The sequence below is a fragment of the Drosophila miranda genome, chromosome XL (assembly GCF_003369915.1).
Source record: "Drosophila miranda strain MSH22 chromosome XL, D.miranda_PacBio2.1, whole genome shotgun sequence".
NCBI lineage: Eukaryota > Metazoa > Arthropoda > Insecta > Diptera > Drosophilidae > Drosophila > Drosophila miranda.
Genome location: NC_046673.1, coordinates 2186664 through 2203441, shown reverse-complemented (window position 1 = coordinate 2203441; position 16778 = coordinate 2186664). Strand labels below are relative to the sequence as shown.

Here is a 16778-nt window from a genome sequence, read left to right as displayed (position 1 = left end):
TGCTGCGGTTCTGTTCCTGTTTCTCTTCCTGTTCCTTCTCAATACATATATACACACACACATGCATATGTACATATGGTGGCACGCACATCATATCCGACCCGGGCTATAAGTTACCATTATGATTATTATGGTGCATTAGCTCCTTCCCTGCCGGGCCCCATAAATCAAAGGAAATCATTTTCTTTGCGCCACCAGCAGGTGGCACCACCCATTCATCATTTACAGTTGCTTGCAGTTCAGTAGGGTATGGCCTGGTAGGGATACTCACAGTGCACCTGTAGCTTCATCCGCTTGCTCACCGATGGCGGCACTCCGTTCGAGGCGATGCACATGTAGGCGCCCATTTCCGATCGCGTGACTTTGGAGAGCGTCAGCATTTCGCCTTCGACGGACGGGGCTGAAGGATTGACATGTGGTAGGTTAGCTAGTCACTTTACTCTAGTCTCCACCTGCAGTGCATTGCAGTGCAGTGGAGCGGAGTGGAGTGGAGTGGATGGATGGCTCACCTTTGGTCTTCTGGTGCCCGGCATGCCGTGCAATAATCTCGCGTCCGTCCTCGCGACGCCAGGTGATCCGCGGCTTGGGATGCCCGCGGGCCCGACACACGAGCTTGGCCGCACCGCCCTCGGGTACCATCAGGTCGCCAGAGGTTTCCTCGTTGATAATGTCGGGCGGGATGACCACCTCCAGGGTGGCTGTCTGTAAGTGAACAGAGAAGGGCGTCGATCTAGTTAGTAAGGGATTAATATCCATGCCATTTGCTTCGCTCGCTCCCTCCCTTGCTCCCAAATATCCCATAAAATGGAATTCCTAATGCCAAATTGCAGCCACCCATGTTGCTTGGCTCGAACTCACTGCAGCACTGGACAATGGGGCCGAATATTGTTCTTTTGGATACATTTAGGTTAGTAGTGGAGTTGACGCAAAGAGAAGCTCAGTGCATTCGAAACCCTGATGCTAAGCTTTCATAACTCAAACAGGTGCCTCAAACTTGGAGCCATCAGCTCCAAGTCCTTGTTTGCCCCTGCTGTCCTGGGCTGGAGCCAGTCCACCGACTAACTAAATCCCTTACATCAGTTTAACTGGCATAACTAGCTCTGTTCAAAGCACAATCTGCTCAACGATTATGCCAGTTGTATCCTTAATCGATAGATTGGTTCTATCTGTTGAACAGCTTTCCGATAGTGCTGGTCAACGATTCTTAATGGAACGAGTGGACAAATTGTCTCATTATGCGGCTGTTCTATAGTTCTCTTTCTGTCTTTCTATGTCTCATTTGCTCATTCAGCGTGGTGCCTGTTTTTTACATTTGTTTCATTTTGCGGTTGTTGACTCCCACCAGCAATAACCGAATTGCTGCTATCATTGTCGTTGTCATTGTCATTGTCATTGTTCCCGCTGCAGTTGACAGTTGTGTCATAAAATAAAGTTGACGTCGGAGAGAAAAAAGCACAAAAAAAATAACAAAATGAGGAAAAAAGAAAGCCCCAAACGAACCAAGCGCGAAATGTATACTAAAGATGGATATAGACAGTGGGCGAGAGCAAATGTGAGAGAGAGGGAGATGGTGGGGCAAGAGGGGCGAGCAGCAAGAGGGTAAGGAAATGGGAAAGGCTTGAAAGGCAGGACAGCAAGCAGGAAAAGCGAACCAGGGGGAGGACGTGAAGCCTGTTTGCTTTTTATTTGTCTCATATTTGCTTTTCACTCAATTCGCTTTGTTAGGTTGATTTTATTACAAGCCATGGGTGAACTCGGGGGGCGGGATGGATGTGGAGGGGGTTCGTTTCACCTCCATCCCCCAGAATTCAGTTGCACATCCGCCCCATCATCACTCGTACAGTATAAACGAAATGAAATTGAAAACGCAATCGTTTTGCACATGTCGAGCGAGAGCGTTTAATGGCATGATGGGGAAGGTGGAAACGGGCCGGCTATCGGGCATGTATGTATGTGATAGAGGGAACGAAATGGGAACGGGCCAGAGGAAAGTGTATTACTGGCGGTGTGGGGGGTTGGAGGTTGGGGGGCTGGTCCCGGTATTCGCATAAAAAACGCAACTCTACTTTATTCGACTCGAGCAGTCAGAGGAAAAGCGTCACATGAGACTGACTTCCACACTCAAACTCTTTCCCCCAAACACACACACACACACATATGCACACATATGAACATATGTACACACTCCGGTAACCACACTGGAGCATGGTTTGATGACGTCAACGTTGCATCACCGCACTGGTTGTTATTTATTTTTGTCATTAAAGCGCTTCATTGTTTATATATCGTGTTTAAATGTCAGCGCCACCTACCCTTCTTTCCCTCTTACTCCCACCCAAGTTTGTGCCCCACAAAGAGGACTGAGGGAAAGAGGGAGAGAGAGAGATAGGGTTCCCCCTATCAGGAAAAACGAATGAGATAGACATCCCCACATTCACACACACATACGTATGTCAAATGAGGATGGTGAAACTTAAAGCTCAGGCAGGCAATGAGGGAGCCTCCAGAACAATTTCATTATACTCTCGGGCATGTTTCCAGTTTTGGGCTTTTTTCGCCTTTCTGTCAGAGATAGCTTTGATTTGGTCGGTCCCAGAAAGTGGGCAGAAGAAAAAAAATGGAGAGTAACGAAGGAAATGGAAGCCCAGAGAAGAGGTCGGATGGAAATGGGAAGCATTTAAAGATAAAGACAACACAGCTAGGCGACTCTCACCCAACAATTTCAAATGCACTCAGCATACAAAAGAATGAAATTATAAATTTAACAACAGCATCAGCAATTAGATGATTGCTGAAAGGGATAAGCGGCGGCTTCCAAAAGAACCTAATACAGTAAACGTAGTCTATTCCCTATTCATTCCCCTTTTCGACCGCATTTCTCTCTCGAATAGAACAACAAAGTACAAAGGTTCTTAGATATTGTGTAAGAGTATTATTTAGGCATTCTCCGATTCATTCTTTAGCCATTTTTGGCCATCAAACTATGCACTGTGTACTCACCTGCATCTTCATGGGATCTGTGTTGACCTGGCACATGTATTTGCCGGAATCTTCCATTTTGACGCTGCGTATGTTGAGAGTCCATGTGTTATAGTCGTTGTGTTGCACCGTTAATCGATCATTGTTGGTTATCACGTGCTCGTGTATGGCCAGAATTGCCTTGGCATCGGCCTTAATCCAGGCAACCTGATGGCGCCACACACAACACCACAGTTCCCAATGTGCCAAATGGAATGATGATGGGAACGGGAACGGGAACGCCGACAGAGGCAGAGCCAGAGCCAGAGTCAGTCAGGAAATTGGAATGGGGATAAAGGGATGACCATTGTTGGTATCGTAGTCGTTGTCGTTGTCGTTGCCGTTGCCGTTGAGTTGAGTTGATGACACAGGCGTTTTGTGTGTGGCGTTGATGAAGACAACGGTCGGCCGTTGTTGCATGTCAAAGTGTTGTTTGTGTTAGTGTTGGTGTTGGTGTTGGTGTTGGTGTTTGTGTGGGCCAGCGTTTTGCACGCCAGATGTTTCGAAATTGCAGTTTGATAGCCCCCACAACACAACAGCAGTCCCATCACATGTGGAAAAAGTTCGATGTTGATGTTGATGGGACAAACGTCGTCATATTTAGTTAATGTCGCTCATTGCCATTGTCATTGTCGTCATCATCATTATAAACAATATCAATACCATTGGTGATATGTATTGGTATTGGTTCGTTAGATAGCGTTGCGTTTCGTTTCGTTTCGTTTCCGTTTCGTGAGGATTCCGTTCGATCCCAAGCAGGAACCAACCGCACAAACCAGATCAGAGACCATTGAAATCGATTTGCGGATGTATTAGAATTTAGTTTGTGCCACCGCCACCGCCACCGCCACCGACAGTGAAAAAGGGCGTCGGTCAGGATAGAGTGGGTGAGTGGGTTGGGGGTTTGGGGGTTTGGGGTTGAGGGGTGGCAGAAAGTTAGGCATTGGTGTCAGTGTCGTTGACAATGGATTCAAAGGCGCAGGCGATAGTGTTGATAGTCAGTTTGGGGTTCGTTGTTGTTGGATTTTGTTGTTGTCATCGTCAGATGCCAGCGCAATTTGACGCCATTTCCATTTTGTTGCAACAGAAGCAGCAGTGGCATCAAACGTCGTTGGTGTTGTTGTTGTTGTTGCCGCAAAGTTTTTGCAAGTTTTTTGTTTGGTTTTTTCGAGGGATTTTAGTCGGTTTTTGGGTTTGAGTGCAGATTGTTAGAGTCAGATTGGTTGTTGTTGGTATTTGGGGATATGAAAAGGGATATTTCAAGTGCAATTAGTGGAATTGGGTTTGCGGTTTTTGGCGTCCATCGTTGTTGGCCATTTGGTGAATGGTTTTTGTGTGCGTTGGTTGTGTGTGTGTGTCAGTGTGTTTGTGTGGAGAGAAGAAACATTCGACAATTAGTTAACATTTTTAGCTTATGCTCTGCTTTCGCTGGCATTCATTTCCCATCTTCTATTTTGGGATTTCTCTTTTTTTCAGGGAGGGTACAACCAAAAGGAATCCACAAAGAATAAAACAAACGTGACACACAATGGAGAGGTCGCTCAGAGGTTGCAAACTGCTGTGAATGAGGTAATGCGGGTATGACGCTTACCCACACCTCTTCTTACCGCCTGGATTAAAAACAATTCATTTGGAGCCCAATGCGACTATGAAAAATAACTCAAATCTTGCATGTCAATGTTTTGCAGATCCTCTTCCTTTATATAACAGTTCTTAAATACTTCTTTGTACATCTACTTGGATGAATTTCACCAGCACAATGCATCGTGTAGCATGAATCATGTATCAGTTGTCATCTTTCATGTTTTAAGTGCTGGTAAGCCCCGTCGTAAATATGTATAATCGGCACAGAACCTTTCAATTTTGGCCTCGAAGCTTCGCGACTCGCACCAAAAAACAATCACATCAAATTGGATTCATGATTTTGTGGTATTCTGGCTTTTTATAATCGAGTTGCAATGCAATGCATCATGCATCAAGAAATTGGATCGTACTATTTTGAATATATCATTTGAAAATCACTAATCGTGTGCCTTCATCAGCACTATCGTAAGAAGTCCATCACCGATCCCTTATCCGGCTATGTTGCTGAACGCGCACAATGATCTTCAATAACGACTATTAAATAGAGTTTTTAAAGTCTCAACTTGGGGTCTTCAAGTGCGTAAATAGAGTACTATGGCAACCAGACTCAGGTAAATGGATATTTGTTACTATTTAAATGGTAAGGGAAATCGAATGAAGATCGACAGTTCTTCGTGCTTACTTTATTTTATAGATCACATTACTCTGCAATAAAATACGACATGGAAATTTGTAATATTTTTCCTAATTAATCCAGCGGCTGTTCAGTAGATGAAAAGCAAGTGTCGCACCCGCGCAGTGCAGCTGCCCCAATCCGGAGACTTGTGCGTGCGTGCAACAGCTGGGCGAACACACACACAGAGAGATAGAATACGAACGGAACGAACGAAACGAAACGAAACGGAATTAAAAGAAAAAGTCATGAATAATGGGTGCAGTTGGCGGTGCGTTCTGAAGCGGCTAATCAGTTGGCATTAACATGGCATGCACAATTAGAAAAGAAGTACAGTAACTGGGGAAAAGATGGGCTGGGCTGGGATGGGGGATGGGGAGTGGGAGGGGGATTTAGGTGGAGGAAAAGATATACATCGCGTGTACAGGGCGTGGCAGCCGAAGCAACCGAAAGCATCTCTTTGACACATCAGCTTATCCCCGAGAGACGCAGTTCCATCCAACTCTTTTGCTCCTTGGCCCCAGGTCCTTGGCGCTTGGTCGTTGTTCCTTCCCTGTGCCTGCATATATGTACGTACTTTTTCTCGCATACGTAGTTTTAATTAGCATTATGATGTGCAGACTAAGCCTGGTCTCCGAGTTTTAGTTAATAGGCTTAAGCAGCTTTTCTACGGTCCAAAATGGGTTTCGCAATCTGCTGCTGACAGCGAGCAGGGGAGCAGGGGAGCAGGGGATGGGAGATGGTAGATGGGAATGGGGAAAAAAGCGGAGGCACTGTAATCGCGTGGAAGAAGAGTGGAGCTCGCTCATGCGCTGCACTTTATGCATATTTGAGCCACTTCCAAAGCTGTATGCATATTGGATGCTGGACAGAAAACTATCTAGCTACCCGGCGGGGCGGGCTGGGCTGGTATCTTTTCGGACCGGCTGGAATCGGCTTAGATTTGATTGAGTTTTACAACAGTTGATTGATAACTAGCCAATAAAAATGGTGGAACGAATGGTGGGAATTATTTGAATATTTGACATTAGCTCCTTGTTGTATTGGATCTCCGTCGGCTGAAATCCACCGACTATTTGCTGGTTCATATCGAGTGCCGCGCAGCCCAAGCCAATAAGTAGGAGAGCCAATACAGTGCCATCCCCATACAAAGCCCCGGCCACATCCACACCCCCACCCCCACCGCCACCCCCACCCGCTCGTTCGTGTGTCAATAGGAGGGAAAAGGAGAAGCGGGACCGGGTTTCGGGTGGCAGCGGCTCTGCCACAGAAAATAAATACCCACGGACAGTAGTGTGTCCGTCCGTCTCTTTGATGTTGGTGGAGGATTCCGCTGGCTCTCTTTATTTATTTACTCAATAAAGCAAATTTATTGAGTAATGCATGAATGCGATGGGGCCATCTAGGACCCAACCAGGGGGTGGGGTGGAACGAGGGGTGGATCAAACAAAGGCTCAAACGGATTGTGACGAAAATCGGGGCAAACAGAAAAGGCGGCCCCAAAAAAACAGAGAAATGTAAAGGGGATTGTAAAAATTTTTCAAATGTAAATGCAAATAAACCGAGCAAATGTCATAAAGTAAGTCTACAGTTACATACACAGAGTACTACTACTACATATAGAGAACAGGACTACGTAAAAGCACACACACACACACACGCACACGCACATACACATGGCAATATACACATGAACAGTGTACACACTTACACATTTACACATTTACATACATAGATTCATAGTTATACGAAAATGGTGCAAAGTTTGTTTCGGTTTGAACTCGGTGCGCTTGAATTTATTTTTATTAATCTTTTTTTGGGTTTATTTTTCAAGTATTATACTAACCGAAAAAGGAAATACCAACGAAATGGACTAAAATAAGAAAACAAGAATGCCATATAAAAGAGGCGAAGGGAAGGAAAAGTAACACGAAAATAACGAATTAAACGATAGTAACCAGAGATATACAGAGAGATGGAGATAGAGACAGAGAGAAGGAGAAGGAGAGAAATAAAAAGAAGACAAGAATCTATCTTCGGACGCCGAAGTTTTTGATATTCTTTCAGACCGGTTTTTCGGTTTTTCTATAATCCTGGTTCCTATAGAGCCCATTAGGGCACATTCATCGAGTGACCTTAAGAACTGTACTGTGATTCCCTGTACTAATTTCACATAAGCGAGCGGAAGCATCAGATTCTGATATTTTAACGATTAACCACTAAAAAATGTATCGCTTTTGCGTTAATATGACACGACTCATAACTAATAACGTATAGAACTACGTATAGAAAGATATCTTGAATAATGCAACGAGTGGATGTAATAGGAATCTTATGTGGGAAATTGTACGGCTTTCTCTGAATTGAACGGCAAATGAAGAGCCAAATGTGGATGTGCTGCTAATGGAAACTATAACTTTCTGTATAAATACATATTCATTGGATTTTGCTTATCTTCTTTATGTAATTCGGGTGACAGTGATCCGACTTGAAGTTTGCATTTACAAACTATGCTGCGACTTTCAAATTTTGGTTGAATTCAAATAAAAAGAAACTGAAATTCACATCTTCAGAGGGAAAAACGCCTCGCCCATGAGAAATTAATTTTCGATCGATCGTGGCTGTGACATCGGACGGACATATTTGGGGTTAGAGATGCTGCCTTCTCTGCTTTTTAAATAAACATTATAGTGCCCTCTGGTAGGGTATAACAATGCAACGATTATGCGACTGTTTGTTGTTGCTATTGTTAATGTTGTCCCCGTTGTTGCTGCTGGTGGTGCTGCAGCAGTCCTCATTGTTCCTCGCTGTTGCTGGCAAAGTTGTTAAACAAATGGATGAACAACAGACAGGACCAGAGGCAGACGGAGACGAAGAGCCAGAGCCAGAGCCAGAGCGGCAGCTGAAACAAAGGTCGCGAATGCTCCTGCATCCAAACCTTCGCTGCGAAAGAAATCTTCAATTAAGCATATCTAGCGGAGGCCAGAGCCGATAGATATGTATGTACATATGTACATGTGTCCAACCATACATATATGTACATATGTGCTATGTAAGTTTGGCAGAAGCATGTGCAGCCGTTTTGCGTGAAGTGCTGCAGCATTCCAGCAATTCCAGCCAATGGAAACAGTCGCTGCCTGAATTCCTGTAGCTCAAAACTGGAATTTCTTTGTTGGAATTTCCATGTTTACCACTCAGATCCCATTGTATCGACAGAGTCAATTTGGGGGTATCCTGGATCTTCGATGTTAGTTGGTCCGGGCTTCTCCATTCCAGTGCCATATGTTTTGTTCTGTTCGCCACAGTTTATATATTTATTTGTTGCTTAAATAAAATGACATCGTCCCTCCTGTTCTCCCCTTTCATTCCGTTGTGCCGCTGTATGGCTGTATGGCTGCACCGCTGTCCCGTTGCTTTTGTTTGATTGAAACATCGAAGGATTTATACGAAATGGCGTTTTTATTTATGAGGCCATTTCGTTGATTAACACTCTTTGACGTGCAACGCAAACAAACGGAGGGGAGAGACAGAAAAACAGCTCTGACGAAAGCTCCAACAAAACGCATCCAACGAATGCAAAAAAAAAAAGGAAAGAGAGCCAAACGGTCCCAAAATGGCAAGCGGAATAGCGGTAACCGGCATTTTGGTTACACTTCGAACATTTCGGCTGACAATATTTCGATCTGAACTGCCTAATCAATAAAGAAGCGATAGATTGGCATCATGTGCACTTCATGATGTATTATTCAATGATATCCTCCCAATTCCAGAGGCTTCAGGAGCTTTAGTGGTGATTCAATTGGCATCATCGACAGACATCAGACACTCGTCTGTCCGTATGACCGACCGTCTTGCAGACATCTTCCACCACAACCTTAAGGTTTTCGCCAGGGCCTTGCAGGCGTGGATCTGCATATGCCTTTGTGGAAGCTCCGACATAGCACTTCCACTGTTGGTCTTCCTGGAAGGGATGGCCATTCAAGACCTTACAGCAGAGGTCGGCACGGTCCTATGGGCTCATGTGCATACATGCGTGCCGATCCGTGCCTTTAAGTCCTAAATGACAGCCTCGTCCAAATGCTATTTACTACAATCTTGCTCAGCAGCATGCGATCTCGATGCGAGCTCGATGTCCGTGCTGTCGGAGTCATCTTGGAGTTCGTTGGACATCAGTTTGGTCACCAGTTGCTTCTTTGGAGGCAGTTTTTTCATCCGGTGCAGCCTTGTTTTTGTAGCTGTTTTGTAGTTTGAGAACCTATCACATTTAATCATTTTCTATTGATGACTTTTTTGTATGCCCCTCGAGCTTTATGGGACTAGAAGGAAGCACCACCTAATGGTCTTCCAAGGAACTTCTTCAATTTCTACACCGATTTTGGCTGTCAGCTGAAGGAAATATGACGACTGCCAGTTCTGCACAGTGCGGAAATGTGGGAGTTTGAACAGTAAATGTAAACTATAGGTACTTGAAGCTTGGAGCTGTTGGACGCTTAGAACGAACGGAAAAAAGCAAAACGGATTACGCGCTTTAAAGCGATTAAATTCTTGTTGATGAAATGACTTAATTTGTTTTCGTTGTCTATTTGCTGGCGCGCTATCATCCTACCCATCGAACCCTTGGGGGGCTGTTCGGCATATAATGGCTCTTTTGCATACATTTTTGTGTTTTATTTTTTAACGATTGTCGATTGTCGGCTGTCGACTGTCGACTGTCGGCTGTCGACGGTCGATTGTTTATTGTTGTTAACAACAATCGCTTACAGGTCTTTTTTGTGATGCAATGCGATGCTCTTTTATCGCTTAAATTCCTTCCCACAGTGGACGCTCATCACGGCTGCCTCTCGGGGGGCGACCAGAGTGTGCACACTCTCTGGGCCTGGCCCGGGACTCAGACCCTCTCTGTGAGTGTTATAAATTAAATTTGAGTGCTAATAATAATATAATACGATGATAAAAACAATAAGCTATTCGTTTTTCGGTTTCGTTTTCGTTTTAACCTCGCCTCGTCTCGCACAAATTGCGCGCTGTTTATTTAAATTTATTTCGGCCCCATTCCGCTCTGTTTGCCTGTGATCTGTTGGTAATGTGCTTTATTTCTCCCCACCATTATTGTTTTTGTTTTTGTTTGATTCTTTTGTTGTTGCTGTAGTTTTAGTTGTTGTTGTTGTTGTTGCTGCTGCTGTGCGTTGGTGCGTTAAATATGCAGAGTAGAGTGCTCTATATATGTACATACATACATATACATATGTAGACATATGTACGTATATGCAGTATGTATGAATATATATCTTAGATATTGTATGGTGCTATGGCAGCTATACTTGTAATTAACTATCTATATGGGTATGTGTGCATATGTTTATGTATGTCTGTATGTATGCTTACTGGTATAGGGGTAGGTAGGTAGTAGAGTAGTAGAGGTGCGCTTAAGGGCTAGTTACATAATTGCGATAGTTGTTGTGCAGTTTGATTTCGTTATTATGTTCGTATTTGTTTGGTTTTGAAATCGTTAAAACTCTTAAATCTCAAATATTGTGCACTTGAAATGAGACAAATGAAAGGGGACCAAATCAAGAGAAATAGAGAGAGAGAGAGAGATAAGAGAGATAATAGATATATACTGAGATACTGAGAGAACCAAAACTGAAACTGGAACTGAAAACAGAAACTCATTCAACGCTGCGCCTGAAACCGATACATACCTTGGCGGGGACCGTTGCACCGTCGCCACTCACCCGATGACCACCCAGATTGTTCACCACGCACGTGAATGTCGCGTCCCGGCCCTGGGCGATGGTCACGTTCTCCAGCGGGATGACAAAGTCCGGCTCGAAGGCGCCCACTGAGGAGATTTGGTTTGAAACGGTAAAATCTTCATTTCAATTGACATTTCCATGAAGAGAAAACATTGATTGAACAATTAACGCAATTTCAAACAAATTTACAAATGGCTGTATGTGTTTCTCTGTTCTGTGTGTGTGTCTGTGTGTGTGTATTTGAGTAGGCATATCTATGTGTGTGTGTTTGTGTTGGGAACGAGCGGCACGGCCTGCAAACGATTGGCAAATCAATAAGTTTAAGCTAAACGAATCGATCGATAGCGATCGATAGCGATGCTTGTTGCAGAGAGCTGGAGTTTGAGTCGCTATCGATCTGGCAGGGCAACTCAAGCAATGATAGGACGGTTATCGATATAGTTTTGTGTGTGCAAAGCAAAGCAAAAACGGTACGTTCCACACTGAACGATCAACAATGTTATCGCTATTTGCCCAAACGCTTGGGCGCCCAAACTCGGTCTTATAGCCCGGTTCCACTAGCACGTCGTCGCACTTACGCTATCCCTAAGCCAAAGGAGTTTTTTCATCTGATGTACATATGTATGTATAAACAGTTCGAATTCGAAAGCAGAATGGCTGCTCCAGTGGAGTACAATTTAATTGACGGGAGAGCTTCATAATGAATGGAGAATTAAGTAATTGTACACAAATTGTTAACAAAAACAAATTTTTAGCTCGAATTTGTCCAGCAAACAAGCAGAATGACGTCTAGCGGAACCGGGCCCTCTGCCTCCTTGCCTCTCATATACTTACCAACGCAATTGCACAGCATCAGTACCAGAAGCGATAGCCAATGGCCTCTTAGGCCTCCTCGAGCTCTGATTCCTCCTCCTCCTCCTCCTCCTCCGAATCCTCCTGCTTTTCCTATCCGGAGTTGAGCCAGCTTGGTTTGATTCCGTTGCGAGGGCTTGCTGGTTGTGAATGCAAATGTAAATGTCTGAGCGGGTTTAACGTTCAGCTTGCAGTTTCCGGAATCGACGATAGTCTCGCTGATTTTCTTGTCTACCAGAATCGCCATCATAAGACTGACGTAGTTCCTACTGGCATGACTTTATGTACAGACTTATCTGGTTGAATATTCTGTAAACGCAAGGAAGACGTACGGACAACATTGTCCAATTAGTTCTAATAGTCTTAACTCATGAATTGTTGAAATTCTTGGCTCGCATAGCAAATCGTCTGCAAGTCTGCAAGGGTATACAAAGTAAACGAGATCACCGTTTTTAACAATACGAATGGACCTATTTAAATGGAAAAGTCTAGCAACAAAAGTCCATAATTCAAATTCAATACGCAATCGATATTTTTTGCCGAGGCCTCAATAAATGTTGTTGTCGTCAAGATGACACCACTAACCATACAGTATATACATAGATGTGCCAGGACATACCATGGTGGAATTATATGTACATCATGGTTCATACTACGAAGCGTCACACGACGGGTAACCAGCTTGAGCTCCCCAGAAACTTCGGCTCAGGCGTTCGGCGTTCATTATGGGCAAAACGCAGAAAGAACATCTTTGCATGTGTTGGTACACACTCAATACGTTTCGAACCAATTGGTCCTTGTTTTGGGTCCTCTGATGAACTGACCTACCGCCACAAAATAAAGGAAGAACGGGCAGGGGGTGGATGTATGGTACACTAGGGCGCGGGAACTAAAATAAAAGCTGTTATTTGTTTGATTTATACTAAAAAATATAAAATATTACAATAATATAATTACAAATTTATATCCTTATTTAAGACAGGTTGATATAAATTATAAAAATATTATTTAAAGTCCGTCGGTTCTCGACTTCTTTGTTTATCCCTTTGTTTGACTTTAACTAAAATAATGATATATTTAACGAGAGGGAACGTTGTGAGTTGCTGCGGAGACCGCAACTCTACAGTTATACCCGATACTAAGTCAGTATGGCTCTCCTCCGGCAGACGCCGCTAATATTGAACGACACGACAAAGAGTGCCCATTATAGCCACACATCCACTTTTACCACAAATCTAATATACCCCAATACTCATTTTGAGTATCGGGTATAAAAATATACGATCTAAGAAAAAATATATATACACTAAAATAAATATGCAAACATATACATATATGGAATTAGTTTTACATATATTTCAAATCACTTGTCAATCGCGCGCTTTCCGGCGGGAATGTGCAAAGCATAACTGTAGATGCGTGTCGCACCTTGAATACTCTCATAGACAATACCCATAAATTTTCTAGTTAAATTATAAAACATCTTAGGTACATACATACATATGTAAATATATCAGTTTATTACATTCGTATGTTGCATGAGGGTATTCAAAAGTACTCTTGTCTTGATGTCTCGGTGGCAAGCTTCTTAGAAAAGTGTTAATACCCTTGAATACTCTAAGTCAAGGCAAGGAACCAGAGCAAAATTCGAATTATGTACATGTCTTTCCCAAAAGATTCCGCGATTATGCTATGTATATCTATCATACACGCATACACACATACATACATTCCATACAATTGCGCGCCCTTTAAAAGTACTTTAGTATGCCAACGGCACACTATGGTCCGAACGACCACTTTTGTTGGCCAAAATTAATAACTCCCGAACAGAACAAGATTTTTTCATTTAGTTTTTTGTATTGGATATATATAATCAATAAGAAGTGGATTTAAGAAAAAAATGGGTGTGGCACCGCCCCTTTTTTTAATAATGCGTATTTAAATTATTAGTTATAGTGAAAAAAAGTATTAAGCATATTTTATTTAAGAAAACGGCGTTGCACGCCTAAACAAAATTTTTATTTAAATAAAAATAAAATCGTTTAAAGGTTTCCGTAAATTATTGCAGAGATCCTTGTCTAGAAGCAAGGTTAACGCCTCGTTAGGTGAGATATGTGCCGGCTTTCCGACTGGGTCCTGTACAGCCTTACGAACTTAGTTAGCATTCTCTGGGCATAAAGATAATAGTAGTGAAATAAAGGCTTGTGGCCAATCCACATACATGACGAACTAAATTTTTGGCACAGTAAGCTTTTTAAACTTTCTGGCCACCGTGTGACCCTTGGAATGAAAATAAATCGCTAAAGCTAAAAAGTATATTGAACAAAGAGATTAAAGTATTTATTATACATAAACAAAAAACTTATTTCAAAAACTTAAACATAGTAATAGTAAAAATTAAAAAACTAAAAAATAAGGTATATTTCGATGAACAAAATTATTGGCACACCCCAAGAAAAACTTAAAAATAAGATATTGTACGTATGTAAAAAATTTTTATTATTTGGTGTTTAATCCCTTAGCCTTAATGACGGCCGATAAGCGAGCTGGCATCGAGTCTACTAATTTTTTAGTAGTTTCCTCCCCTATATTTTGCCATTCTTCCATTAAGGCTTGTTTTAGGTCGGCTTTTGTCCTTATAGCCCGCTTTCTAATGCCCACAAATGTTCAATTGGATTGAGGTCCGGGGACTGTGGTGGGTGTGGCAGAACATGGGCGGTATTGTAAGTAAGCCACATTTTGACTATATGGGCCGAATGCTTGGGGTCGTTGTCTTGCTGAAATGTGAAGGAATTTGGTAAATTTAGATTTTCGACACTTTTTTTTAGGTTATCCTTCAAAATATTCAGATAGATATTTTTGTCCATTATGCCGTCTATAAATACCAATTCACCCACACCAGCAGCAGACATGCAACCCCACACCATGACACTTCCACCACCATGCTTAACAGTTGGAGTTATGTTTTGATTGTCGAACTCGGTATTTGGCTTTCTCCACACTGTTTGGAATCCATCCGATCGGAAAATATTGAATTTACTTTCATCGGAAAATAGCACCTGTTGCCAGAAATCTTTGGGCTTAGTTATAAACTCCTTGGCGTAGTTCAGACGTTTTTTTTATTAGTCTCCGAGATCAAAGGTTTTCGTCGAGCCACACGCGCATGGTAGTTGGCCTCGTGTAGTACTCGGCGTACCGTAATCGGGTGAACATCCGTCCCAATGTCTTTTTTTAGATCAGCAGCGATCTGTGTGGAGGATATGGTGGGGTTCAATTTCACTTTGCGAATGATTTGGCTGCATTCGCGATTGCTTAAAACTTTTGGGCGACCTGTGTGTTTAGAGCTCTCCAAGTTTGAGGCTCCCTTAAAGCGTTGAACGATGCTCCTTATTGTGAAGCGGCTTCTTTCCATAATTTTGCCTATTTCCGCATACGATTTGCCTTGATTATGCAAGTGCAGGATTATTTTCCTCTGCGCTACGGTGGTTTCCTTTTGTTTCGGTGGCATATTGACAGCAAAAATCAAAACAAGCCCAATTTAAGCGCAACTTTAAATTTCCAAATGCTAATTTGCAAAATTTTAAATAACGGGATAACCAGGCTGCCATATTTCCAAAAAAAAGAGCTGCCCAATCGGACATAATACTGAAAAATTAATGTATAAAGCCTAGTGTGCCAATAATTTTGTTCAACGAAATATACACTTTTTAAAGTTTTTTATTTAATACTAATGCTTAGTTTGAATTTTTGTAAACAAATTTAATATATATATATACTAAATACTATGATCTGGTTGGCTTAATTTATTTTTACCTTATATCGTTATCGAAAGGGTCACACGGTGGCCAGAAAGTTTAAAAAGCGTACTGTGCCAAAAATTTAGTTCGTCACTGTATTTTCGTTCAAAAATCTGTGAATTTTACTTGCATTTGTTCCGGTATGTTGCCAAGCGATAACAAATTTTCTTGCTGGTATCTTCAAAAGCTTTATTAATTTCATATGATATGTCGCCTTAAGATCCGTTTTCAATTAATTGATAATTTTACCCTTTTTGAAATCCTTACGGCAAACAACTCTGCATTTTCGAATATGAGGTTATGCTCTATTAATGCAAATTCCAAGAATTGTGGTGAAAAGTGGCATTTCTTACTATATACATTTCAAAAAGAATTTATTAATCTACGAGACACAAAAGGTTTCAGGGTGGGACTAGGTAGGACTCACTTTGTACACCTTTTCAAAAATTAGTTTTCATTGCAAGTTGGCACATGTTGAAGGCCTCACTTTAACCTTCAATTACGAAGACATCACAACTACCAGAGACAGTTAAAAACTCAAAACACGTAGTAAGAACCCGACAGATTAAGATTCATCAAAAAAATTTAATCACTTCTTGCCGTTTTTCAATTTTTGAGAGATCTAAAATGGTTATTAATTTGGCACTTTTTCCCTTCACGTGCTTTACTATAAAAACAGTTGGGTTGCACAGCTGATTTTGCGAATGTGGCGCCATCTATGGAAAATTCTGGTACGCAGCTTTAATGGTCCATCTTTTTCTAATGCAGAGTGATCAAAACCAAGTTTTAGTTGTGACTTTTAAAAATTAGGTTTTGGCCAACAAAAGTGGTCGTTCGGACCATAGTGCGGCAGTGTGTGACGTAACCGACACGCGGCTACGGCCACACCGCAAAGTCGCTGTTAATTGTTTTCAAATTGATTCTTTTCGATGTTAAGTTTAAAAAAATATGTTTTTGCTATGAAGGATAAGGTCTATCGAGGATCAGGTCGGGGATGTTTTTATTCAAGGAGGAAGATGTATGATCCATAGATCTTTTAAAGAAACGAAGAAGAAACCGCTTGAAGTGTTTTACGTGGCTGCGGTGCAGCAGTCG

General features: G+C 42.3%; 1 protein-coding gene and 1 long non-coding RNA gene across 5 annotated transcripts in view; one reads left to right on the top strand and one right to left on the bottom strand.

The window, feature by feature from the left end:
* Positions 1–5346, top strand: part of LOC117188559 — a 42572-nt gene extending 37226 nt beyond the window's left edge. Inside the window, exons 2-3 of the long non-coding RNA XR_004472653.1 lie at positions 4495–4834; positions 5061–5346. This is a non-coding gene — a long non-coding RNA (uncharacterized LOC117188559). The remainder of the gene's footprint in view (positions 1–4494; positions 4835–5060) is intronic.
* Positions 1–16778, bottom strand: part of LOC108164978 (neurotrimin) — a 54863-nt gene that overhangs the window by 13691 nt on the left and 24394 nt on the right. Inside the window, exons 2-6 of one of the 4 annotated variants that reach the window (XM_017300998.2) lie at positions 11866–12192; positions 11011–11147; positions 3001–3186; positions 510–702; positions 272–400 (exon numbers count right to left, since the gene is read on the bottom strand). In XM_017300998.2, the coding sequence (XP_017156487.1) occupies positions 272–400; positions 510–702; positions 3001–3186; positions 11011–11147; positions 11866–12133 (913 nt within the window). In that variant the 5' untranslated portion in view covers positions 12134–12192. Of the gene's footprint in view, positions 1–271; positions 401–509; positions 703–3000; positions 3187–10977; positions 11148–11865; positions 12193–16778 lie in introns of all 4 variants that reach the window. The other 3 variants (XM_017300999.2, XM_017300996.2, XM_017300997.2) reach the window with 3 other exon arrangements.